The 26,893-nt window shown below is 45.3% G+C and overlaps 1 protein-coding gene across 6 annotated transcripts in view; it reads right to left on the reverse strand.

Annotated features, from left to right (window-relative positions):
* Dlg3 (discs large MAGUK scaffold protein 3) overlaps nucleotides 1–20,145 on the reverse strand; it is a 62,504-nt gene extending 42,359 nt beyond the window's left edge. For 2 of the 6 annotated variants that reach the window (XM_048335855.1, XM_048335854.1), the window contains exons 1-10: nucleotides 19,789–20,145; nucleotides 16,742–16,795; nucleotides 16,432–16,482; nucleotides 15,909–16,033; nucleotides 15,525–15,694; nucleotides 15,074–15,210; nucleotides 14,574–14,718; nucleotides 13,775–13,934; nucleotides 12,090–12,246; nucleotides 11,601–11,703 (exon numbers count right to left, since the gene is read on the reverse strand). In XM_048335855.1, the coding sequence (XP_048191812.1) occupies nucleotides 11,601–11,703; nucleotides 12,090–12,246; nucleotides 13,775–13,934; nucleotides 14,574–14,718; nucleotides 15,074–15,210; nucleotides 15,525–15,694; nucleotides 15,909–16,033; nucleotides 16,432–16,482; nucleotides 16,742–16,795; nucleotides 19,789–20,145 (1,459 nt within the window). Of the gene's footprint in view, nucleotides 1–9,683; nucleotides 9,705–10,656; nucleotides 10,810–11,600; nucleotides 11,704–12,089; nucleotides 12,247–13,774; nucleotides 13,935–14,573; nucleotides 14,719–15,073; nucleotides 15,211–15,524; nucleotides 15,695–15,908; nucleotides 16,034–16,431; nucleotides 16,483–16,741; nucleotides 16,796–19,788 lie in introns of those variants that run through there. The other 4 variants (XM_048335857.1, XM_048335856.1, XM_048335858.1 and 1 more) reach the window with 4 other exon arrangements.
* Nucleotides 20,146–26,893: the final 6,748 nt, after the last annotated feature.

Consider the following 26,893-nt stretch of genomic DNA (forward strand, 5'->3'; position numbering starts at 1 on the left):
TCAAACATCTGTACATTAAAATAAAATAAACAGGGCTGGGAATGTGGCTTAGTAATAGAGTGCTTGCCTAGCATGCATGAAGCCCTGGGTTCGATTCCTCAGTACCACATAATCAGAAAAAGCCAGAAGTGGCACTATGGCTCTAGTGGTAGAGTGCAAGCCTTGAGCAGAAGAAGAAGCTCAGGGACAGTGCTCAGGAGTTCAAGCACCAGGACTGGCTAAATAAAATAAAATAAGCAAAAAAGGGCTGGGTGTATAACTGAGTGCTAGAGTACTTGCCTACCATACTCAAGGCCCTGAATTCAATAGTCAGCACTAAAAATAAATAAAAACAAAAGACAAACTACAACCTGGGAAAAGTCTTTGAAACATGTCTACCAAGAATCAATATTCTGGCTGGGAATGTGGTTTAGTGGTAGAATGCTTGTCTAGCATGCATGAAGCTCTGGGTTTGAGTCCTCAGTACCACATAAACAGAAAAGGCTGGAAGCGGCTCTCTCTAGCTCAAGTGGTAGAGCACTAGCCTTGAGCACAGAGAGGCTCAGGGAGTGCCCAGACTCTGAGTTCAAGCCTCAGGACCAGCAAAAAAATCAATATTCTAAGTATATTAGAGCTTCTATATGTCAGTAAAAATGAATAAACACACTCCAGTAGGGAAATAAGTGGGAAATCGGTAAGCCTACTAGACATGATAGGGCATACCTATAATCACAGTACTGAAGAGGACAGCAAGTTCATGACCAGCCTGGGCTACATTAGCAAAATTTTTACTCAAAAAAATGAAAATAAATAACATTTTCCTATCAAATTTTCAGAGGTCTTCTTTAAAATAGTCCATATTATTGAGAATCTTAAATATTCTTAAGGGTGAACAAATGCAATAGTGGTACTCACTAGACACTACATGGAAAATGAACTATACAACTTATGGGTAGGGATAGGAAGGAAAAACTGGGAAAGAGCAAGGGAAGGGGTGAGATTGTCCAAAAAGAAACATATCCTTTATCTGACTTATGTAACAGTGACTACTCTGTATATCATCTTTGTAAGAACAATTAAAATTTTCACAAAAAATATAAATAAACTTTCTTTTCTACTGCTAGCAGAAGTGAAGGCCAATTTGACAAAAATAAATAAAAAACCTTAAACATGCTCATACCCTCTGACCTAATAATTCCACTTAAAGGAATCTAACTTGAAGAAATGGTAGATTCATAAAAATCTATGTACAAGAATATTGTTAAAGTGTTCTATAAGATCAAAACACTTGAAAGAACCAAAATGTCCACAGCCACCAACAGGATACAATATTTTTAAACTATTACAATTTTTCAAGTAATATATAAGATCTGGAAAAATATTCATTACACAGGCAAAGTTAATGGAAAAATATATAACTTCTTCAATACAATCTCCTCATCTTTACTGAGACCAAGTCTTACAATATAAAGGAGGAACTTTCTATCCTTAGCCTATGGAGTGTTGGCTGGAATTACAGGCATGTAATACCACATCTGGCTACTAACCCATTAGTAAAATAGTTATAGACATATTATATGATATATAAGATATAAAAATATAAAAATTTGGAAGAAAATACACAAGCACAGATAATATTTATCTCTGGAGTTAATTTTACAGATAATTTGAAATTTTTCTACCTTGTATTTTTCTGTATTTTTCCATTTTGCATGAATGCAAGACTTTGCATCCAGGAGAAAATAAATATTCAATTTGGGATGGGAAGGCCATTAGAAGACACATCAGAGTGGACCCAAGGACAAAGTCATGGTACACTTGAACTAGAACCTTCTTTCCACATTGCTCTTGGCTCACTATTTTACTTTGGTGCTGTTACGGGGTACGAAATGTTATGGGGTCCGAGGAAGGGGATTCCCCGTCACTCCAAGAGTCCACCACTCAGAGACAGTCTCAAGCAAAGACTCAGGAGCTAAACTGTGACAGTGAAAAGTGGGATGACCGGCCAAGGACACAGTGCAGACTCGAGAGCTAACATTGCGACCCCGGGCAGTCCTCAAATTGGGGTTTATAAAGGTAAAAGCGTAGCACAGATGTAGGGGCTTGATGCAGGGGGGTAGACCAAGCAACAAACAAGTTAAGAAAGCCATTTACAGAAGCAGAATTTTGGGGTCAGGTTGACCTAATCTACTCCCTCCAACATTTCCTACCATTTTTCCCTAATCAAGATGGAGTCAGCTCTAAAACAGTCCTAACCATTCAACCAGTTCTAGATGAATCCACATAAATATATTAAGGCCATTATCACCAAGTCATTTTACACAAAAATGAACCAAAGCAGCCTTGTCAATGCCTTATTGAAACAGACATACTTTCATAGTCCAGCCATCTTGTCAACTGAGAAAATTTGATTTGGCTGACTTGTTTGACCTTGGGGAAGCAAGGTTATAAAAACTGTCAATAATCCAGTCTGGAATTTAATAACCCTAGACTTGCAAATTTATTTTTCCTTTTGCAAATCCAGATGCCTAAAATATGTATATAAATATGCTAATTTTCTTCCTTTGGTCTAATCAATTTTTATCACTTAATTTCATCAAGTACAAAAATTGAAAAATCTCTTAGGACCATTACTTTTTAAAAATATCTAAGTCCAATGAAAAGTGAACAGAACACCATATCAAGAGGAAAGATGAGGAAAAAATCAAGGCTGTTAGTAGTTCAAATGGGCCGGAAATGTGGCTTAGTGGTGGAGTGCTTGCCTAGCATGCATGAAGCCCTGAGTTTCATTCCTCAGTAGCACATAAACAGAAAAAGCCGGAAGTGACGCTGTGGCTCAAGTAGTAGAGTGCTACCCTTGAGCAAAAGAAGCTCTGGGACAGTGCCCGAGCCCTGAGTTCAAGTGCTGGGACTAACAAAAAGAGAGTCTAGGTACAAAAAGAAATTTGTAAAATAAATTCATAACTCATTTCTATTTACCTAACACATAAGTTCAGGTAGAAAACCACATCAGTGATCCCTTCATTTTATAGGTCAGAAACCTGAGCCCCTAAGAAGTAAACTGACTAAAGTAGTATTATTCATCTACTTAAATTCAGAACCGGAACCCAAGGCCTTGGCTTCTCTGACAAATATCCATATTCTTATACAAAGGAAGCACAAACAATATATTTTTTAATTTCAGTAACACTGATAAACCCAAATAACTCTACATCTACTAGTCCTCTACTTAAAATAACAAAATAATTATCTTATTGTAGAATATAAGACTAAACCTTTATTTTATTTATTTATTTATTTTTGGCCAGTCCTGGGGCTTGGACTCAGGGCCTGAGCACTGTCCCTGGCTTCTTTTTGCTCAAGGCTAGCACTCTGCCACTTGAGCCACAGCGCCACTTCTGGCCATGTTTTGTATATGTGGTGCTGGGGAATTGAACCCAGGGCCTCATGTATACAAGGCAAGCACTCTTGCCACTAGGCCATATCCCCAGCCCCAAGGCTAAACCTTTAAACAAAGCAACAGTGTCACTATCAGGGTCAATATTCAACAAGCAATACATTAAATTAGAAGGAAACTCTAAAAAACTATAATTACATAAAAAAGAATTCATTCTCATTATTATATATTACTCTGTTCATTCTGCCCCATCAGAATGGAGAAACTGATGTTTTACAGATACCAAAGCTCCTAGGATTTTGACTTGAACTGCCTGCAAGGACAAGCAAGCACCTGTCTAGCTAAGTTCAGAATATTGTGCCAAATGTAAATGCCATGTCCTTGAGTTGCACTCTGATAGAGGGAAGCCCAAGAAGACAACATACTCTTGAAGGTGCAGAGGACAAATCTGTAAAGAATTAAGCTAAGCTTATAAAAAACAGGGTGGGCCTGACAGGTTGGAGCCGCTTTGGGAAAAAGTCTGTTGTTACCTTCTGACTGGGCAATTCTGCACCTCAATGGGAACCAAAGAGAAATGAAAGAACATATTTACACAGGAAGTTGTCTATGAGCCTTCACAGCAGAGGCATTCACAACAGGGAAAAAGTGGAAATGACCCATGTGCCCATCAGCACAAAAATGCATAAACAAACAGGGTACAACCCCAGAATGGAAGTACCCAGGATATGGTACAGCATGGATGAACCTTGAAAATATTACACTTAAGGAAAAGAAGCCAGACACAAAGAGCCACACATTGCAGGATTTCATTTATATAAACTAGCCAGTAGAGGCAACTTTAGGGAAACAGAAAGTAGATTAGTAGTTGCCTAGAGCTAGGGGAGGGAGGAGTTGAGGGAAATGTGGAGTGACTGCTAATGGGGACAATGCTTCCTTTTGGTCTGACAAAAAAATGTTCTAAAATTGATTGTGGTGACAACCGAAAATTCTAAAAGCCGCTGAGATGTACATTTTAAATGGGTGCATTTGTTATATGGTATGTGAAGTAAATTTCAATCAGCTGGTTCCAGGGGAAATGGTGGGTCTTATCATTTTCATCAGGTCAGTATTTCTAGCTAAAACTACACCCAAGTCTTAAAACCCTCCAGCAACACAGATGGTTCTTCTCCTGGTCCTTATAGTCATCTGAAGAATAACACAGTTGGCTTGCTCAGCTCTGGAGTCAATTTGGAAATAAGTGAGAACCACATCAGGGGACTGAAAGAGCAAAACTGAACTATTAATAAGCAGATGAAATATACTTATTAGTAGCCATATAGAAATGCAAAACTATAGTGAAGTATTTACACCCACCAGGATGGCTGGAATAAAAAAGACTGACACTAACAAGTGCTGAAGAGGATGTGCAAAGTGGAGCGCTTACTCATGGCTGGTGGAAATGTGAAATGGCACAGGCCCTCTGGAAAGCAGCCTGGCCAGGTTAGATACGGAGTAGCCATCTGATCAAGCAAGTTCACCTATAGGGATGTTGCATGCAGGAAAAATGCAAGCATATGTCCACACAAAAACTTATATAAGAAATGAATGACAGGAAAGTGAAACAGGCTCAGGTTGGGGGGAAGATGCAGAAATGCAGAGGACAAGCAAAGAAGGTAAAAGTGGATGAATATAGTCAAAGTTTATTTTGCATGTTTAAAAATAGAGCAATGAAATCTATTGCAAATGTTTTAAGAAGAGGGAGTGGGATGGAAAAGAATGATAAAGGAAGTGAGGAGGTTAATCAGGATAGGATGTATACATGTGTAGAAATATCATTACAAAAACCAACATATGTGCCGGGCACCAGTGTCTCACATCTGTAATCCTAGATACTCAGGAGGCTGAGATCTGAAGCTCAAGGTTCATAGGAAAGTCCAGTGAGACTCTTATCTCCAATTAATCACCAAGAAGGTAGAAGTGAAACTGTGATTCAAGTGGTAGAGCCTTAGCCTTGAGCACAGAAACTCAGGGACAGCGCCCAGGATCTGAGTTCAAGCTGCAGGACCAACACACATACACACACACACACACACACACACACACACACACACACACACACACACACACTTGTGGGGCTAGGAATATGGCCTAATGGGAGAGTGCTTGCCTCTCCTATATGAAGCCCTGAGTTGATTCCCCAGCACCACATATATAGAAAATGGCCAGAAGTGGCGCTGTGGCTCAAGTGGCAGAATGCTAGCCTTGAGCAAAAAGAAGCCAGGGACAGTGCTCAGGCCCTGAGTCCAAGCCCCAGGACTGGCAAAAAAAAAACCAACAACAAAAACTTGTACCCTGATATTCATAAAGCATTATTAATAGTAGCCCCAAAGTGAAAACAACTCAATGTTCCTCAACTGACAAAATGTGATATATACATACAATGGAATACTATTCAGCCATAAAAATGAATTATTGATATATTATTATTGATTGTTACAGGTGAACAGTAATGATCTCATGCTAAGTAAAAGCTGTCCCAAAAGACCACATACTATATGATTCTATTTATATGAACTATTCATAATATAAATCCATAATGCCAGAAAGGATATTTGTGGCTATTTAGGACTGAAGGGGATGGAAAAGTTTCAGGATGACAAAGTGATGGTAAAATTTTAAAAATCAATTGTACACTATGAACATTGTATGTATAACCTTACAGATGAACTGTTAAGGTCATAAAGGATGAATTGACAAGCCTCAGGGTAGAATTCAGTGGTAAAGCCCAGCATGGAGGAAGCCCTGTGTTCCATCCCTAGCACTGCAAGAAAAAAAAAATTCCATTTCCAATGAAGAAATGAGAAATGCCTAGTTACTACATTAATATTCTTAACCATGCATACATTTGCTATTAAGTTGAGCAAACTAGCTCCCACCTTTAGGCTCCTTTTCGGAATCCTACACACTCACAGTATCACTCCCTGTAGTAAAGTCACTTCCCTTCTGCAGGAGAAAGTCTCCCTTTGGCCAGGCACCCATGGCTCACACCTGTAATTCTAGCTACTCAGGAAGCTGAGATCTGAGGATCACAGTTCAAACCCTGCCCAGACAGGTAAGTCCCTGAGACTCTTACCTCCAATTAGCCACCAAAAAGTGGGAAGTGGAGCTGTGTCAAGTGGTAGAGTGCTAGCCTTGGGCAGAAAGGCTGACAGACAGTGACCAGGTCCTGAGTTTGAGACCCAACACTCACTAAAAAAAGAAAAAGAAAAAGAAACCCTAAAAGGAAAAGAAAGTCTCTCCTTGGCTTCCAACAGCTACCATGCCCTGCCCCCACTTGTTTTGGAACAGCAGTTTGTGGCCATCAGGACAAAAAAAGCTGATATTTGGATGTTGGTTTTACACTATATATTAATAGTTTTTGGCACTTGAACAGTCACAGAGTGGTATCTGCTGATTTCAGATGTATCTGGGTAGGGAAAGAGGGCTCATAAGTGGCTAACAGCAGTGGAAGAGTTGTAGACTAGTGGCAAAAACCCTAGATCCAAAGTTCACATAAAAATCTGCCTTCAAACATGCATTCTGCCCCTTACTGGCTGTTTGACCCTGAACAAATCATTCAGACCTTTTTTTCCCCTCATCTATAAAAATGGGGACAATAACATCAGTCCCAAAGGAATACCTTGAAGATTACTACTTACAAGTTTATCGAGAAGATACAAATCACTCAACAATTCAATTCAATAACTATGTGCCAATCTCTAGACTAGATGCTGAGGACCCAGAGACAAATATAATACTAGCTGCTTTCAAGTTATCCACAGTATATCCCTCTTTTATGATAGCCATAGGAGCTTCAGTTTCAGGACTTTCTTTTGTCTTGATGCAGTTTCACCTCAGTACTCTCTAGAGATCATACTGGTAGGGTAGTATTTATGTTTATATCCTTCACTGTCAAACTCTGAGATAGTACTTAATTAAACATTATGAGGGGAATATCCCTTTATACTTTCAAATTATTGTCAACACGGTTCCCTAACTCTTCTAGATCTTATTGAAGGTGTTTCCAGGGTGAAAGTATGCTTATTCCACACCTTAAAATAAACTATGGAAAAATTCACTCTATCTCAGTGTACCCCCACCCTGTCTGGATTGACATTCCAGTTGAAAAGGCTGTTCACAAAGGATCAGGTCCCAGTCTAGCTACCCCAACAACGAATTTGGGGCTCACTTCCTGATTTGAAGATCAGGGTCTTCTCTAAAAACAAAAAGACTTTCCAAAATAATCCTAGCCAAGTTTATAAGCAGATGTTGTATCTGTGAGGGAAATGTAGGAAATTTGCAAAATGTTCTAATAGCAAGCCCATCCTTCCCTTAGTGGAGCAATTCCACAAATCACACAAAAAAATTTGTTTATTTTAGAATAGAGTGGAAGCAATACTTTTTCAAGAGCCAGTTGTTTAAATTTTCTATTTGAATTTTAAGCAGGATTATATATGCCCAAGAACATAATGCTATTTTTAACTAATAGGTAAGATTGCTGTGTCCACAACCGTTTGGAGCAATCAGGAGTGAAACTATTAAAACAGCATCTCTCATTGTGGTACTTTTGTCATTTGGCACTTCTATTTCTATTTTAATATTTTTCCAAAGCTTCATCGTAAAAACACTGTAAAGCACCCATGCTAAGGACCATACAAAGCCCACAGAAAGGCATAGTTTCTATGCTTCATTATGTTTTAATCCACATTAAACAAGCCAGCTATATAAAAGAACCCAAAGGTTCGAGCATTCTCAAGTTGCCATCTAGCCCCTAAGTGCCCAGGGGAACTACATTAGGAAGAAAATATCTCCTAAACCTACCACCTTTCCAATGTTTGCCCTCTTTTATATATGAAAAAGAGAGAGGTCATGACAATGTTCTGAAATTTCTATGGCAATACAGGCATGATCTCAGTCATTGAACTCTGGACCTCAATAGGGGAATAGAATGCTATATGACATGTCTCATGAAAGACATAAAAATAAAGACATAAAAATGTTCTTAGTCTGATTGTTCTAATTAGTCAAAGCTATTTTTAAGCTTTCATGCTAAAGGCTGCACTGGTTTAGCAGTAGTGCCTATACATAGTCCCTTCCCTTATGTATTTTCTTTCTCACATCCCTTCCCTAATCTTCCTTTATTCTGCCAATGCTTTTCCTGTTTTCCTTCTACTCTGACCTAGGTCTTAGGTCTCTCTGTTATAGACATAGTGTGTGCCAACTGATGGACTTCAGGATTAAATGGACTGCTGATCCTGGGCACCTTGCATTCATGACCTTAGTGAAATCCCATTCTAGCTCTCCTGTGGTTGTTCTAGTGCTCTTTTCCAGCTCTTAATGTCCATGGGGGAAAACCTAAATAATGAACACTTAGTTGTCAGATAACGTGCAAAGTCGCTGTCATTTTTGCCAACAGACATATATTTGGATTAATCATTTTGTAAATATCCGCTCTGATGCAATCTTCCAAAGAAGCACATTTATTTATAAAATGATCAGTATGGAGTCCTTATTTAAAAAAAAAACAAATACTTAAAGGACATCCAGAGCAGAGAATGCTTGGTAGTTTCTCTACAGCAGATTCTAAGGGTCCTCTTTCAAATGAAACAAAACCTAACAAAGCTTTTGCAGGTTGGGGCCCTGCTGGATTTAGTAAACCAAAAGAAAAAAAAACACTGATTGCTTTTCTAGGATTGCCTTAGAAGTGATTCAACTAAAGCCTGAGAGAAGAAAGGCTTTGTGGAGCAAGTGTTAGAAAGACCTGACACAAGACAGCGCCTCAACCGAAAGTATAAAACTCTAGAAATGCTCAAAGAGCAATGAACACTGCAAGAATCCCTGGATCCCAGACAACTTGCAGTTTCCTATGCAAATAAGTTGCATTCCCCCAACAAAAGTCACAGAAACATGTAGTCACCAGTTTCCAACATACCACCACCAGACCGACTTCCAGTGTTGTTTCCATTTGTGCCCAACAACAGAGAATAAAACCGAAAGAAACATCAATTTCTCCTACACACACACACACACACACACACACACACACACACATACGCACGGACAAGAAGTATTTTCTTTGCAGAACCTGCACTACTAAGTTGTAGACACGAAACGGATAAAAACTAGTTAGTTGCTAATAAAAAGTCCAATGGACTGTTCTGAGATCAAACCACACTCATGTACATCATAAAGACAATAACCATAAGGTGCGCTTTTTGCCAGGAGAAAGAAGACCAAATGTGCACAGAAATGACTCCAAAGGTCCATTTGCATCCCTCTTTCCCATTACCTCAGAGCCATCGCTCTCCTGGTAGTTACCTCCCGGACTCGTCCCCATCAGAGAAGCCTCGTGCAAAAAAGGTGGCAGGGAGGGGGGAATGAGGGACGAGGTAACAGTACAAGAAATGTATCCAATGCCTAATGTATGAAACTGTAAACTCTCTGTAATTCAGTTTGATTATATATATATATATATATATATATATATATATATATATATTTTTTTTTTTTTTTTAAAGGTGGCAGGCCTTCTCTAGGTGGCTTCGCACTCGGGGGGCGGGGGGAGGCCCCCGCAAAGGACAAAAGTGGGTGGTTGGTCACCGGGATCCCAGCCTGGTCCTTCTCCTGGTGGAACTAAACACCTGCCAGGTACAGTTCATACCTCCACTTCAGGAACTGGCCCGCAGGCCTAAGTAAGGGTTCAAGGAGCCTAGGGCGCTGCAGCCCTAGGGGACAAAGGCCAGGCTTACGAAGGGAGGGGAGTCAAAAGAAGTCGGACACAGAATGAAACCCTTTGGAACAAAGAGGAGGGGGACACGAGACTCTCAAGCTAACTGCGAGTGTTCTCCGAGGTTGGGTAAAGAAATGCGCATGGGGGGTGATGGGAAGATTTAGAGCATTCCTCTGGGAAAAGGTACCCGGGCGCCTATTGGGGTGCAGCAGCGACCAGGAAGGAGGCTGAGGGAAGGACTGAAGCTCTGGGGCACGAAAGGGACACAGACTGGGTGAGGGGAGGTGATGGCAAAGAGGTGGAAAGCCAGGCAGGCCCCACTGGAACCCCACTTTGCGCTGCTCAGGACCAGAGAGGGACTCTCAGGAGGAAATCGGAAAGGAACTCAGAAAGGGGGCTGCGAATACACTGCGAAGGCATTGGGGGAGAGTGCAGAGTTGGGGACAAAGTGTTGGACAAGAGGTTGAGAACAGAACCGTAGAGAGGCCAGGGGGACTGCAAAGGGGCCTGACCTCCGTCCGCCCCACCTCACCTGGCGTCGGATCGGAGTCCAGGTCTCGTGCTGAGGAAGGGCCAGCTCCAGCTAGCTCCTCTGGCCAGCGCGGGAGACCACGGACACAAAGCGGGGAGCGCGGGAGGAGTGGAGGAGAGAGGAGTGGGGGAGGGGAGACAGGAGGAGGAGGAGACGCCTGAGGCCCGAGGGGGGAGGGGAGGGGCGCCCCGCCGCCCTCCGCCTGGGTCAGGAGGCGGGGCGTACGGCTGGAGGGCTGCGTTTGACCCGCCAATCGTTATCCTGCCGGCGGTCAGGCTAAGGCGCGCCTTTCTGCAGCTCACCTCGACACCTGAGTCTTAGCTGCCCCAGCCAATCAAATGTGTTCATTTGCATGACTCGCCCCGCCTACTCTTCCTAGCAGAGGGCTGCTTTCTCCGAGTACAAAGAAAGCCCTGCTACGGAGAGGGGAGGGTCCACTCTAAATCCCCTACGCCAAAACGTAGTGTCACCTTTTCATCACGATTAAGGTCTCATAGGCATTTGGATGAGGGGAAAGAAATAGGGGTCATAGAGATTTGGTGCAAGGTCTTTCAGGGTGGATTTTATCCACCCTTGAAGTCCACCTAAAAGCTATTCTTCCATTCCGGATCACACAGTTCCCCAATCTTTGCTTCGGAGCCCTTCGCCTCCCCTCCCCTTTTCCAATCGCCCTAATCTCAGTGCTTCTTCCCGTAGGCTGCTGCCCACTACTGGTTTTCTGCAGCACTGCAGCCCTTAGCAGGCTTGGAGCACAACTTTGATTGATGCTCCCAAGCCAAACCAACCAACCAACCCCCTTTCCAGAGATGGAAAAAGAGAGGTTACTGCACTAGGGTAGCAGAGACCTGGCCAAGTGGCTTTGTTACATGTGGTGGAAAGAGCCAATATTTCGTATAAATTGTAACTCCTCTGACATCATTTCTTCCCACCTTCCCTTCTCCTACCTTCAGGTCTGTACTGGGCCACAATGGTGACTGACTGGCCAGCTCTTTTTAGAGCAGCAGCAGCCTGCTCATGTGTTGCACTCCTCAGGTTCACTCCGTTCACCTGCCCAAAGAGAGAAACTATAAGCCACGCCAAAGGCTAGAAAGAGTCCTCAGTCATAGCAGTTTGAAGAAATGGGTAGCCCATCTCTCAGCCTACTTGGCTATTTTTCCCAAAATTCCATACTTGCTCTGCCAAAATGAGGCCTAAAGGATGTGGCAAAATATCCCAGTATAATAATTATCTTTGTGGAAGTCAAATGACAGTCAGGGTTAAGATCTTAGGGAAATCTATTTCTTCCCCAAGGAACTCTATAAAGACAATTGAAAATTTCTCCAGTTATTAACCCTTCTCTCATCTGAACAAGCCTTCCTTGGAGGAAGCAAGGATTCCCCTCCTCTCTTTTATACTGGCACAGCTCCCATCCTCCCACCTCGCCTTTGTCTCACCGATAAGATCCGGTCTCCCCTGCGCAGCTCCCCACTCAGGTCGGCTGGGCCTCCTGTCAGGATGAAGGAGACAAAAATGCCTTCTCCATCCTCTCCTCCTACAATGTTGAAGCCCAGGCCTGTGGAGCCTTTGTGAAGGATGATCTTGCGGGGCTCTCTGGTGGGAAAGGATTGAAAATATGACAGTGACAGAAAGTATTGTTGCTGTGAGGGCCAAACTGGAACAGGACCCATACTCACTGTAAGAAGTCAGAGTTTGGTACCTATGTGTGATACCCTGTTCCTCCCTTCCTCTCTTGAAACCTGCTCGGCTGCTGTTTTGTATCAGGTGCCAAGTTTCGGTTCCTCTTTCCTCCTCCTTCCTAAATTCTTGGAATCAACTTCCCAATGGACAGTCCACGACGCTCTCAGGTCTACCAACCCTTACTCTGAAGTCTAGAACCCAAATCTCGGAGCTCCCCCCACCCACCATTGCATCTCCTCTTTCCCAGAGTCTATCAACAGTGATATGTGTACTAAATTTATACCAGTGCCTCTACATTCTCAAAATTCCACACTCCAACTCTGTTCTTCCTACCTTCCCCAACAACATATAGGATTTGGTCAGCAGAAATCACTGTGTAGCTGTGCTAAGTCATGGGGGGACTGAGATGAAGAAATCCCAGATTCCCAAAAAGTGTTTAGGCAAACTGAATAGAAGAGACAAGGCCATGAAAATTCTGGCTAAAACTAACCGCATTCAAGGAACCTATCTCTAAATGGTCAAAGTGTCATCAGATAAGAGCAAATACCTGCACTTGAAGATACACAATATAGCAGCCCACCACCTTCACGGGTTCCTCAGAATAGCCCCAAGTGCCAAGCCAGACTCCTCCTCTGTCACTCCCAGTTTCAGGTTCAAGTCTCCCTACCTGGCATCCCCTCCGTGCCGCAGGGAAAGGAGCGGCCAGGCCCACCTCTGCGAAGCCCTTCTCCAAGCCGAAGCCGAGGCCGAGCCCAAGCCCAGGGCCAAGCCAGAGCCTGAGAACTTTCCGGTCCTCTCCATGGCTCCTCTGGTTGTCCCCCGACAACCTACCCTTCTGGCTCCACTGCAGCCCGCCCAGCAGCCTCTCAGGCTCCACCCCGCAAACCTGTCCCCCGGAATCCCGGCCGGCCCGACCAGTTCCACTGCAGCCTCCCCCCCACTCCACCTCCCCCCCCCCCCCCGCCCCGCGCCGCAGCCGCCGCCACGGTGGGGCGGGGCAGGTCCCTGCGTGGCACCCTTGAGGGCCAGATTCTGAGTGCCACCAACCCCGTGGGCTACATGGCCTTTCAGTTATTCAGAATGGCTGCAGCACAGGGGGCTGCAAAGTGTCCTAGGGCAGAAAAGCCTGTGGCCCTTCCACCTCTTCATCACATCCCCCCTCCGCCCCCAAACCTCACCCCACCCTGGATCTGCACTTTTGGATCCGGGCCAGTCGCTTGGCGCTCCCCCTGATGGTGGAAATTGTCTTTGCAGCCATCCCTGCCTTCTGGTGCCCCAAAGGGTTGACATCCAGCCCCTAGACCTCCCAGCAGGGAGTGATGAAGGCCTAGTCCTCTTCTCTGTCATATTAAAAGGAAGTCTGTTATCAGCCTGAAACAGATTCTTCTCCCTCTCCCCGCCCCCGCCTTCCCGGGTGGGTCCAAAGAGCTGCAGAGCTTACCTGGTGAAGTCCTCCTCCACCAGCATGTGCCTGGGGATAGGAGAGTAGCGGGTGGGGGGAACCTGAGGAGGAGCAGGGTAGCTGACCTTGCTCTCCACTGCCCCAAGATAACCCAGGCTGGAATTATGGCTTATGTGGTTGTCAGCCAAGGCAGTAAAAGCTGGGGTCAAGAAAGGGAGAAGAAAGTTCAGACATGTTCCAAGCAGTTACCCCCTTCCAAGCAAGCATTTATCCCATTCCCCTCTTTTCAAGGACTTTTCAACTCACACCCCACTTCACATGCAAAAAAGACCAAGAGAGGTGGATTCCTCAGGCCGCTCCTCCCCACTCCATCAACCCTGTCCCCCCTCCCCCACCCCCCTGGGTTCCTCCTCCGCAGCCCCTTTTCTAAATCCTGAGCTCACTCCTGTGACTCTTAGAAAGAGCTGAAGTCAAGGCAGTCTACAAAGAAAGGCATGACTAGAGGTGTGACTAATAATAATCCCTCACATCTCTGTAGCCTAATACAGTTTTCCAAGGGCTTTCTCATCCATGATCTCATTTGATCCTTTGCACCAGTCCTATGAGGAAGGCAGCACATATATCATTAGCTCCTCTGGGCCAAAGAGGAAACCAAAGAGGTTAAAAGGACTTGTCCAAGGACATCCAGCTCCAAGGGCTAGCTGAGACCTGACAGGTGAGACTCAGTTATGAACACTATGTTTTGCACTTGCTCCTTTAAGGAGGGCCTGGCTAGTTCTCCCTCCCAAATACAGGAAACAGGGCTTTGTGGGAGGGGCAAGGGCTGGTTGGTACGTACTGCTGGCGTAGTCAGGGGGAGCATACATGTCGTTGAGGTGGAGGCTGCCTGGCTTGGCCACCTTCAGATAGACCATATCAGATGTGTTCTTCAGAGAGGCTACGGCTTCCTCATGCCTTACATCCTGAAGATTGGTATTGTTCACCTAAAAGAAGAAGATGCTTTGGGCTAAGATTTGGGAGAAAAGAAGATACCAGGGAAGCCTGAGGAATGCTGCCCTTTCTGTGAAATTCCACAGTGTTCTAATAGAGGTCCAAATATAGTATCATAAAGACACAAGACAGGCAGGAAGTAGGGGGTAAGGGGAGGTGAGGGTATCCCTGCCATGGAAAGAACTCTGGCCATGGTATCTGGGTAAATACAGCTCAAGGTGATATTCTTGACTTTCCCTAACGTACCTACTCCTTCAGTGAGATTTAGGTGGAATGAGGGTACCAGAACTCCCCCACCCTATCTCCCACACAACTACCATTTGGGCATCCCTATGAAGGCTGTCTCACCGCCAGCAGCCGGTCCCCAATCTGTAGGCGTCCATCTTTCTGAGCAGCTCCCCCCTCAATGATCTTGGTGATGTAGATGCTGTTGTCTCCTGGGATGTGCTGGTTGCCAATACCCCCTGCAATGCTGAATCCCAGGCCTAAGTGACAGCCAGCAGAAAGTGGGAGATGGCCACAAAGAGAGGTTAGTATTCAGTTCATTTCAGAGCCAACTCCCCTCCTCAATATGTCACACATCCTTCCCTCCCTACTACCATCCCCCCCCCTACGGAATTCCAACACTAAGCTGGCTAATAAGGGTGAGACCTGAATCCAGCTGACCTGAAGCCTGAAAGACAGCTGTAAGCTGTAAATGGGGTTGGTGGGAGAGTCATGCTAGGAGGGGCCAGCCAGAACCTAGGTTGTGGGAGAGGGGATGTCTGCGGCAAGGGCACAGGAACATGGAGGGCCGCACCTTTGGGCCCTTTGAGCAGATTGACCTCCATGATGGTCTCAGGTGGAGGCTGTCGCCTCCGAACCACCAACCGCACCACCGGGCCTGCCTCCTTCAGCGCCTCCACAGCCCTGCTGTGTACCACCTCCGACACGTCCACCTCATTCACCCGCAGCACACAGTCATTCACCCTGCGGGGGGGAAGCCCAAGAGGCATGACACTCTGCCACCACCCCTCCACCCTTTCTCCCACATCCTCCCCCATCTTCCCCTCCCTTCTTCCTCCTTCACCCTCTCCCCTTGCAGACCTAATGGAGAGGAAAGGTCATGCTGCCAGACTGGCCTTCCTCCCCTCATCTCCATCCTGCCCCTGTCACCTACAACCCTACTTCCAGGTCATCTCACCCTAGCCTCCCATCCATGGCAGCTGCTCCACCAGGGATGATCTTGGTAATAAAGATGCCAGGATCATCAGGGACATGGGGGTTGTCAATGCCACCTGCAATACTGAAGCCCAGGCCAGAGTTGCCCTGCAAAAAGAGGTGAAAGGGCACAGTTATTTCACTCTGAGCACAATAAGAGGGTCCTGGGCACCCCATTTCCCTCTATGTCTCTGAGTAGATTTGCCAGGTCCTGGAGCTCATTCATCAGAAACCTGACAGTTTACCAGCCCATGTTGACCATTCTGGTCAGGAGGCCTTGCAAATCCATCCTCTCCCCTATTCCCCGGGCTTCGGCAAGCAAGATCAATTAATATTTGTTAGCAAGTTGATTGACTGATGCAGTGATGCGGCTTCCAAAGGCCTCTGTTGCCCTATTCTCTCAATGCAGGCTCTCTCATGATGCTTGAAAGTGCTATTCAGGGGCCTCCACGCTCCTGGATCCAGCCCTCTCTTACCTTTTCTGTCATCCCCACTGGCAGACTCACCCGTTCGAGTACTATCTCCTCATACTTGAACATGCCGTCGCTGCCATTCACCTAGGGAAATACATAGGCGCTTTCCTCAGTGCTTTCTGCCCCTCCCCCTAGCCAGTTTCCCACTGGCCAGCCTGCCCCCTTCCCCACTCCCACAGAGATTCCAAACACACCCAGGGCACCACTAGGCCAAAGATGGGAGCAGGCTGACTCCCAGGGGTCCACTCCCCTCCCCTTGTTTCCAACCATATCAGGCCAAACCCAGCTGCTCATTTAGCCCAGATCAATTATCTGGAACTGAGCCAGCCAGTGGTGCACTCACCGAGAGGCTGGGCTCCAGGGCCTCGGGGTTCACTAGGAGGGGTGCAGGGCTGGCCTAAGGGGGATGGCAGAGATGGAGCATGGAGGGCAAACCACACCACACCCAGCATTCATAGGGGGCACCCAAAAGCCTGGCCGAGGAAAACTCCCCTTCCAAACCACAGCTTTCCCCACCATGGGAGTCCTTAGACTCCTACCATATCACAGCTGAAAGGACAGCGTTCACCATCTTGTCCAACTGTTTCACATGACATCTAGTGACACTGAGATCCAGTGAGTGTGGAATGTGCCTAAGCATACACTGGAAGTTAGTGGCAAGGGATGAGATTATGGCTTCTCAGATTCTTTTTGGAAGAAATCAAGCTTCAAGGACACTGATGCTTTGACCACTCCTTCTCCCTCAGAAGATCTTAAGGGAAAAGGAGTACCTTAGACGTACTTTAGAAGACCTTAGGAATCCTCATTCTACCCCTCCTTCAAGTAGCTTCAAAGACTCAATTCTTCAAATGGACAGAAGGAGTCAAAATCCTAATCCACTTTCTACCAAAGGACTTTAGATCCTGAACATTTTGTGTGTCCAGTAGAAAGAGCCAGGGGTAGGATCTGATCAGGAATCTGAAGCCAACCCAGGGGAACATTAGGAGCAAGGTGGACACAATTCCCTATGAGGGAGAAATGAACGACCCATGGATGCTGAATTAGCAGCAGAGCCCATGGTGTTCAACACACAGTATCCATGGAAAGAGAGGCAAAGAAGGGGTCAGAAATACAAGATTGGTTTAATCAAACCACAGAGGTGGCCTTTAAGGTAGGACATACTTGTGGACATTTTTTTCAAGTGGAAATCTGACTCTGTTCCTATCTGTTCCCTGATTTCACAAATCTCCAAGAATGGAGGAGCTCTTGCCTCTCATCCCAGGTATTCTGGCATGGTCCCCAATCTTTTTCTGGCTGTGTTGTCCTTTTCCTGACCCCTGGGCCCAGAAGAAGAAAGCTGGAAATCCAGCATGGGAGCTTTTCCACATGTCCTACTCCCCTTCCCCCTTTCTTCCCTCACCCTATACACCTTTAGCTTTGAGAAGTATAGAGAAGATGGAGGGCGGGCTTGCTAGTCATAGCTCCCCCATTTCTGGGTCTCACTCCCAGGACTTCATGCTCTATAGCCCTAGGAGTTAGTGGACGGACTCTAGCTGCAGTCTTGCCCTAGTCTCTCATCCCAGCAGGAAAAGCCTAGGAACCTTCAGGAACTCCTAAACCAACACAGCTGCCTAAAATACCATGCAGCAGACACAAGGTAAAGGATATTCATTCAGCTCTCATATGCATCAGGTGTGCCAGGTGTGCCCACATGTGACAAGCCATGCTTCAAGTGCAGTTCAAGTGGTACCCAGAGGCTCCCAGATCCTAGTGGTTCACTCTCCAGTCCCTGCCCCATCCCCACCTTGCTCACAGGGCCAGAAGCCATCCAGGGATTGTTCTTGGCAAAGAAACCTTAGCCAATTGGCTTAACCCTATGATTGACACCCATCTTCCAGCAGGGTAGGACAGGGATTAGGGGTTACTTGTGAGGGGAGGATTGAAAGACAGAGAGGGCAAAGGATAGGGAAGGACTCACTGGAGAGGGCAAGGAGCCAAGGCAAGAGACAAGGAAGCGGTAAGCATGGATAGACAGAAAGCCAGAACAGAGGATGTTTCTCCCCATGAAGTCCCCACCTTTGCTTCTGAGCCAGAACACATCCTATCCTCAGAGGAGGACAGAGGCGACCAGAATGGTCACCAGCTTGGGGCAGTCAGCACCTGCCCTCGACAGCAAAGCCTCTTCCTCCTCTCAACCCACACTGGGGGCTGCAGAGCAGAATAACCAGACAGGCCCTCCGCCATGTGAGCCAGGGACCTGGCTCTGCCGGCCCAGCCTCCATTTTGCTGCTTCTCCCACAGATGCTCCTTCCATTTTCTAAGCTGGCAGTTTGGGCTGAGAGTGGAAGCCAGAGTTATGCCCAGCACCCAGGGGTTCCCAAGCTGTGCCAAGTCAGGTCCGGGGAGGCTAAGCTTGCTCACATCTGGGGGTACCTAAAGGGGACTGTCCCCACTGGGGCCAGCTCCTACACCAGGACAGCTGCCCTTTGCCTGGTGCCTGCTCTGGAGCAAGGAAGCATCCATTGCCCCCTACCCCCCCTCAGCATACACACTTCAGAGCTGCTTGGACAAAAGAGTCCATCCTTCTCAGCAGCTCTCAACCTTGCTTGGGACGTGTCTCTTACCTCCTCTCCCTCCCCTCCCTTGCCTGTCAACTGCCTCTCACAAGAGACAACACACACATACACAGAGGCACACGCATGCACACTCTTGCAGCCACATGCTCACACACATATATACATGTAGCCATACATATCCAAGCAAACCCAGCTATCCCTGCAGCCTCATCTACACAGGACACCTCCATGATTCAGAGAGACAGCCACACACGTCCATGTGCACATCCACACACAAAGGGACTAGGACTGAGAGGGACTCATGGCATTGAGGGATGAAGCTTAGCAAGCAGGCACATGGACTCCTCTACATCTATTCACATGAGCTCTCCTGCCTCCTTCCACACACCCTAACATACACACACGTCCCCCCTACGCAAAGCACCATGCCCCCTCCTCCCCTCTTGTAGAGACACACACCACACACAACCCCCGCAGAACCTCCCGCCCCCTGCCAGACACAGAGACACTGCCAACCTTCCCCTGCCCCCCTACTGAGACAAGCCCAATTCCCCCACACAAGAAAATGTGCCCCATCCTCCATACCTTCACCCCTTGAAACACACACAGCTCTTCCCAATCCCCTCTAAATGGAGACCCCTCCCCCCAAACAGACACACAGGAAACCACACATTTCCAGTCGCCTGTCTTTGCCCAACTGCAGTGCTAGAGCTTAGGGTCCACAAGCTTGGAGCCCGAGTAACCCCTCTGCACCCCAGGCCTCTAGGCCCCCCACTCTCCAACCCTCCTGGATTGCCCCACCAGCCCCCCGCCCCCACCGTCTGCTAGTCCATACCTGCTCATACCAGTCCCGGTTGGTACAGGTGCACTCGGGCCACCAGCTGGGGCCACTGCCGTTGAGTTTGGGGGTGCTCTTCCCTGGGACTGGCTTTGGAGGCACTGGCCCCACATCTCGGCCAGTGGGGATGAGCTTGGCCTTGGTGCGAGGGGTGGGGGTGGCCCCTGCTTGCGAGGGCAGGGTCTGCGAGCTATAGCCCCCGTAACTGGAGCTGGCCCCGTTGCCCCCAGCTGGCCCGTAGGGGTCGGGCACCTGCCAATCTCCATAGCCAGGAGGCTCCAGACGCCGCAGGGCGGCCAGGCGGGTCACCTCATAGCACTCAGGGCACTTACAGCAGTGCTGGTGCTTGTGCATGGCACTGCCTCCCGCTGCTCGGACCCCCCAGCCCACGCCAGTTTCCACGCCGACGCCGCCACCGCCGGCAGGCTCTCGGGCACACTCACACTGCTCCGACCAGGAAGGGGGGGGCACCCGTGGGGGCGCCCGGGCGGAGCGGGGCCTGGGGCCGGGCGGGCGTCCCGGGGCTTCTGCCCCCACGCTGCCCCGCACCCACGGCTCCCCCTCCAGCACTGGCGGCTCCGTGTCGCCCGTCGTGGCTCCTGGGCCGAGGCCCAGTGGCAAAGAAGAAGTGGGAACCCAGGCAGTGGCTGGATGCAGCGAGGACCGCTTCTGCTCTGGTCCCCAGGATGAATCTGAGTGGAGTCAAGAGCATCTCTCCCAGGCTCCCTTCTCAGTTGATTCCAGCCAATCAGCGCGCAGAATCAGGCAGCGGCAGAAGCAGCGGCAGGAATGCTAAACAGCCGCTCCTTAAAGGAACCAAGACAGAGGCGACCCCAGGCTCAGCCCCAGCTCCCCAGGTCTCTGGGGTACCCCCGACCATGAAGGTGGAATGGAGTATATGGGTCACCAGAGAGCTCAAACGCACGACTTCGTGCCCTTATACCCTCAATTTCAGCCCGTCTTCTGCCCACTCCACCCCGCCCCACTTCCAAGAGGGAGTTGCAGGGAGATGCTCAATGGGTCCCTGGGCTTGCTCTGAGCTGGAGCCACCAGAAGTAAAGACTTGAGGCAGCAGAACAGGCCAAATGAACATTGGAGCAAGAAGAGAGAAAGAGAGGGAGAGAGAGAGAGAGGGAGAGGGAGAGATAGAGAGAGGGGGGAGAGAGACACACGCACAGAGACAGAGAGAGAGAGAGACAGAAAGAGACAGAGACAGACAGACACACACACACACACACACACAGAGAGAGAGAGAGAGAGAGAGAGAGATTTTCTCTACTCTGAGGAAAAGGTCAACATATTAAGTCTTTGCTACCGTCAGTGCATTCCCATCAGAACCATTGTTCTCTTCTCCTCTAGGCCCTGAAATGACTGTGACCTCATCGTTGACCTTCTTAAATCCATCACCAATGTAGGACTCAACCCTAGAACAGGCAGTTGTAGAAAACAACTTTTCCATGGCTCACACACCTGTCTCTACTGGATCCTCATATGGTTATGTTGGGGGAAGGAGCTTCAGGATTCTAAGAGTCTAAGTGAGGAGGAAAGGTAAGAAGAGAACTAAAGTGAGAGAAGCCATTACATGGTTCTGGGGACCTTTCCTAGCTTAGCCTGTTGGGGAGAGGAGAAAGAAGGATAATAATCCAGAAAATGCAATCTTGTTTGCTTATTTATTTAGAGTCCTTCTATAGTCCAGGCTGGCTGAAGCTCCCTTTCCTCCTATCTCAGCCTCCTGAGTTCTGAGTTCTGCAGGGGTATATACCACCATGGCTATCTTTTTGTTATTTTTGTGTTGTGTTTAGCAACCTATAACTGAGTCTTTTAAAGTCTTAAGTGTTTTACATGCAAACAAAAAGTCACCAAAGTAATATTATTATTGTCTTAATTTTACCAATGAGAAATGAAGTCTGAGAGATGTTCACATGTCTAGGTAACACTGTTGAAAGTGACAAAATTGGGATACAAATCCTTGCAATGGGAACTCCAAAGTCTATGCTCTGAAGCAATTGAATACAATTGGTATACATTGCAGTTCTCCTCCATAATTTATATCTCAGTTCAATCCAACAAACATCCGCTAAGCTCCTACTTTGTTCAAGACCTTGATGTAGGTGCTAGGAATACAGAAATTCAACATATATTCATGCCATATACTGCCTGAGGATTTGGGGATATCCCAACTTACTGAACAAAACAGAATAAAGAAACCAAATCTCTGCCTTCAGTACTTTAAATACTTGTGAGGGGGCACAGACAAAAATAAGTACAATGGAAGTGGTGGTGTGGTTCAAGTGGTAGAGAGCCATTCTTGAGCCCCAAAACAAAACAAAACATGTAAGAGTGCAAGGCCCTGAAGTCAAGTCCCACTAGCAGCACATACCCAAAAAGTACAATAAATAAGTTGATTTAGTACCTGTAGACAAAAGGTGAGATGCTAACAGAAGACCAGGTTTTAATAATGTTAAAGTATTATTTAGCCCTACCTTTTATATGAAAATTTCCAAACATATAGAAAAAAATTGGAAGAAATTTATAGTGAATGCCAAGATTCACAGGAACATTTCACTACACTTTTTTTTTAATTACATATCTATCCTTTATATGTCCTTTCAACTTTTTAAAAAAACAAAATGTACCAACACACAAAGGTCACAAAATAGTACAATGATTGTTCAAAAAGAAATGTACTCTTTATGTGTCTTATGTAACTGTAACCCCTGTGTATATTATCTTTATAATAACAATAAAAATTTAAAAAATAGTACATAAAATCAACAAGTGGCAATAGTCTCTTATATTTGCTCTGTTTGCTTATCTCTCTACTGATACATTTTTCTGCTCCATTTGAATGTTTCATTGTAGTTCACCGTAAATACCTTAGAATGTATATCTTGGTAATAAGGATATTGTTCCCCTACAACCATAATGTTACCTACAAAAGGTAACAATAATCCTATATCACCAAGTATCATCTAATATTTAGTCTATAATTTGTTTGCCAAATTTGACTTTTATGGGGTTTTTTGTTTAAAAAAAATAACAATTCAATCAAGATTCTCATATTGGGTTTGTGTCTTTAGCCACTTTTAATCTTGAATGGCCTTGAGCTTCAAAATTTATTTTGTTTTTCTAGGCAGGTGCTCTACCATTTGAGCCATGATCCCAGCCTTCAAAAACACTTTAAACTTTAGTGCTGCCAAAAAAGAAATTTTAGGGCCAGAGGCATGGCTCAGCAGTACAGTTCTTACTTAGCAAGCTTGAGGCCCTGAATTCATACCTCCCAAAAATATCCCCAAAACTCAGTGACAAAAATGCCTTGGAATATTTGTAGATTTATATGGAATTGAAGAGATAGTACAGAAAGGGCTTGTGTATCCTTCACTCAGTTCCCCTCAATGATTGCATCTTATGTCATTACAGTGCAATGTCAAAACTTGGAAATCCACATTGATAACATATGTATAGGCTGTGTGTGTGCATGTGTGTGACTCACATGCTAGGACAGGGGCTTTAACTCAGGGCCTTGCTTGGCATTTTTACTCTGGGCTGGTGCTCTACTACTTGAACATGCCTTTACTTTTGGCTTTTTGCTAGCTATTTGAAGATAAGAATCCTGTGACTTTGTCTGCATACATTGGCTTTGAACATCTAGGCTCACATCTCAGCCTCCTTAGTAGGCATGATTACAGGCATGAGTCACTGGCGCCTGGCAAGTATATATTTTAATACTACTTAACTACAAGTGTAGAGTTCTATAACAATACCACAATCAAGATTCAGAACTGTTATATCACTATAAAGACTCACTGATGTCACAATTTTCCCATGTGAAGAAAGAGTAGAAATCTGACCTCCCATTTGGTCCCTTTCATTCTCTTCCCATTTGTAGTATGGTTATGTTAAATATTTCCTCTGAGTACAATAAAATCCTTGTCAGACAATATTATAATTGTTGCTTCAAGTATCAAACACAATTTAGACAACTGAAGAGGAGATGGAAAGTCTATTGTATTTACTCATATTTTTATTCATTCTATTCTCTATTCTTTCTTCCTGACATTCCAAGATTTCTTTCATCATTTCCTTTGTTTTGTGAATTTCCTTTATCATTCTTTAAGAGTGGATCTGCTGACATGCATTCTCTTAAGCTGTTCTTTGTCTGAGAATGTCTTAGTTTCCTTCAAATTTCTGAAGAATATTCCGTGTGAGGGTTATTCATCTGTTCAGTTTCTTGAGCCTGTGTGTCGATTTATGTTTTTTGCCAGTTTTGGGAAATATTTATCCATGGTTTTCATTGCTTGGAATTAAACCCAGGGCAGAGAGAGGGGAGAAAGAGACAGAGAGAGGAGAAAGAAGAAAGAGATAGAGACACAGGAGAGAGACAGAGACAGAGAGACAGAGAGTAAGAATTTCAGGGCATAATGCCTGCTAGACTTGCTCTATGACTGAGCTACATTTCCAGTCTTAAACCATTATTTAGTGAATACTTTCTTCAGTACCATCCTCTTCTTCTAGATCTGCAATAGCTAAAATTTAAATGTCTTCTATTATCATCTCACATGACTCTGAAGCTAAGTTCATGTTTTTAAGTCTACGTGCTCAATGTAGTTCAGACTGAATAATTTCTAATGTCCTGTCTTCAAATTCAGTACTCTTTCCATTATGTTGTTAATCTTCCTTTTTTAGTTTAGTTATTATAATTTTTTTTAGTTATTATAATTTTTGTGTTACAATATCAACTGTTTTCTTCATTTTATCTCTTACTTCCTCACAAAAACTTTATAATTTGTTTCAAAATTGCCTTTTTTTTTTTTTTGCCAGTCCTGGGCCTTGGACTCAGGGCCTGAGCACTGTCCCTGGCTTCTTTTTTTTTTTTTTGCTCAAGGCTAGCACTCTGCCACTTGAGTCACAGCGCCACTTCTGGCCATTTTCTGTATATGTGGTGCTGAGGAATCGAACCCAGGGCTTCAAGTATACAAGGCAAGCACTCTTGCCACTAGGCTATATCCCCAACCCCTCAAAATTGTCTTTAATTGCTCATTGAAGCATTTTTTACAGCATTTCTTACGTTGGCCACTTTCAGACTTGTCAAATAAACCTCTGTCATCTCAGGCTTACTTTCTTCTGATCATTTCCCATTCAGCTTGAAGACCTCACAGTTCTTGGTATAATTCCTCTCCTCCCCCCCTCCTTTATTTGTAAGAACCAGGGGCCTTATGTACTTGTTTTGCTTGCTTGCTTATGGATGGGGCTCTACCATTTTAACTCATACCTTCAGCCCAGCTTTTTGCTGGTTAATTGGAGATGGAGTTTTGAGGCTTTTTCTTCCCTGGGCTGGCTTTGAACTTTGATTCTCTCAATCCCAGCCTCCTGAGTAGCTAGGTTTGCAGTCATGAGCTACCAATGCCTAGCTAAATTGTTTTGTTTGGGTTTTCTTTTTTTTTTCCTCATCTTGAGAATTGTTATGAGACTCGGGATTGTATTTATTTATCTACTATCTCTCTTACATTAGTTATACAAGGAGGTTTTATTGTTACATTCCCACAGGTTTACCATATATTCCAATTAATCTCACCTCCTCTATCACTCCCCCTTTCCCCAAATAATTTCAGCAGTTTTCACTACTTTCATAATTACAATCTACTTCAATAGTATTCCTCTTTCATCCTCATTAGCCCAACCCTCTTTCACTAGTATCACCACTCTACACTGTACACTCTATACAAGGGAGAACAGGCCTCATGACCCTAGACCCTCTTTCCTAGGTACCATCCATCCCCCTACTGACCAACAATATTCATTGAGGTTCTTATGCTATTCTCATATACATATATATGTATACATATATACTTAAAATGTATTTATTATAAATATATGTATATAAATATGTACTTGCAATATATTTATATACAAATATATGTGTTTATATATCTTTTTATATTTATAAATATATACTTATGTATTTATACTATATATATATGCAGTACATTTCAAAATTATTTACCCTCTTTCTTTTTCCCTTTCCCCCTTCCTTTTTTTTCCTGAGTAGTCCTTAAATTATATTCATATTCTGTGTTGCATTTTATTTGAATCTTTTGGTAAGCTAAAAGTTCTAGTCCCAGTTCTCAAATAGTCCTTGGTTGATACATGAGGAAGGGGCTACTTCTTACTGCTGGGTAGCAGTGGAGATTCCAATTCCCTGCTAGGTCTCTTCTGATACCTCCTGGTGTGAAGGTTGAAGTGATTCTTACTGTTCCCTGGGTAAAGCATCCACTGACACCTCAGACAGGAGGCAGAAGAAGTTGAGGAGCCAGGCGCCATGGCTCACTTCTGTAATCCTAGCTACTCAGGAGGCTGAATTCTGAAGATTGTGATTCCAAGCCAGCTCAGGTGGAAAACTCAGTGAGACTCTTAGCTTCAATTAACTAGCAAAAATCCAGAAGTGGAGCTGTGGCTCAAGTGTTAGAGTACTACTAGCCTTGAGTAAAAATGTTCAGAAACAGTGCCCAGGCCCTGAGTTCAAGCCTCGAAGAAGAAGGAGAAGGAGGAGGAGGAGAAAGAAGAAGTTGAGGGGATGAGGAGGGAGAGACCAGAGGCTTCATTAATGCTTCCTTGAGGTGAAAGTTTTAACTGTACTAGGCCTCTCCTGACAGTGTGAATGCACACCCCAGTGAAGAGTGTATGAATGCTCTGTGGGGCTGGAAATCTGGGCTCTTCTCTTAGCTTTCTATGTGCCACTCCAAAGTCAAAGTCTGGATTCCCTACTTGGCCTTTACTGGCTTGGGTGGAGTTGCATATTTCCTGTGGTTCTTGTTAAAGAGTTTTCTTTCTGGATAAGCTGGTCTTTTGGTCAGAGAGAGAAGCCTGGTGTTTGCTCTCTTTCTCTGCCATCTATTTACAGTGGCATTTCTAAGCTGCTGGCTTCTCTAGCCCCCAGTGTGTGATAGACAAAGGGAAAACCTGCGAGAACTTACCACCATGAGTTTGGGACATTAGTGTTCCTAGCTAGTTTGTCCTTTTTTCCTTTCAGAATCATATGGTTGTGTGTGTAATGTTTAAGGTTTTATCTGTACTTAGTGTGAGGAATAGGGAAAAGTGCGTG

Source organism: Perognathus longimembris, chromosome 28, assembly GCF_023159225.1.
Source record: "Perognathus longimembris pacificus isolate PPM17 chromosome 28, ASM2315922v1, whole genome shotgun sequence".
NCBI lineage: Eukaryota > Metazoa > Chordata > Mammalia > Rodentia > Heteromyidae > Perognathus > Perognathus longimembris.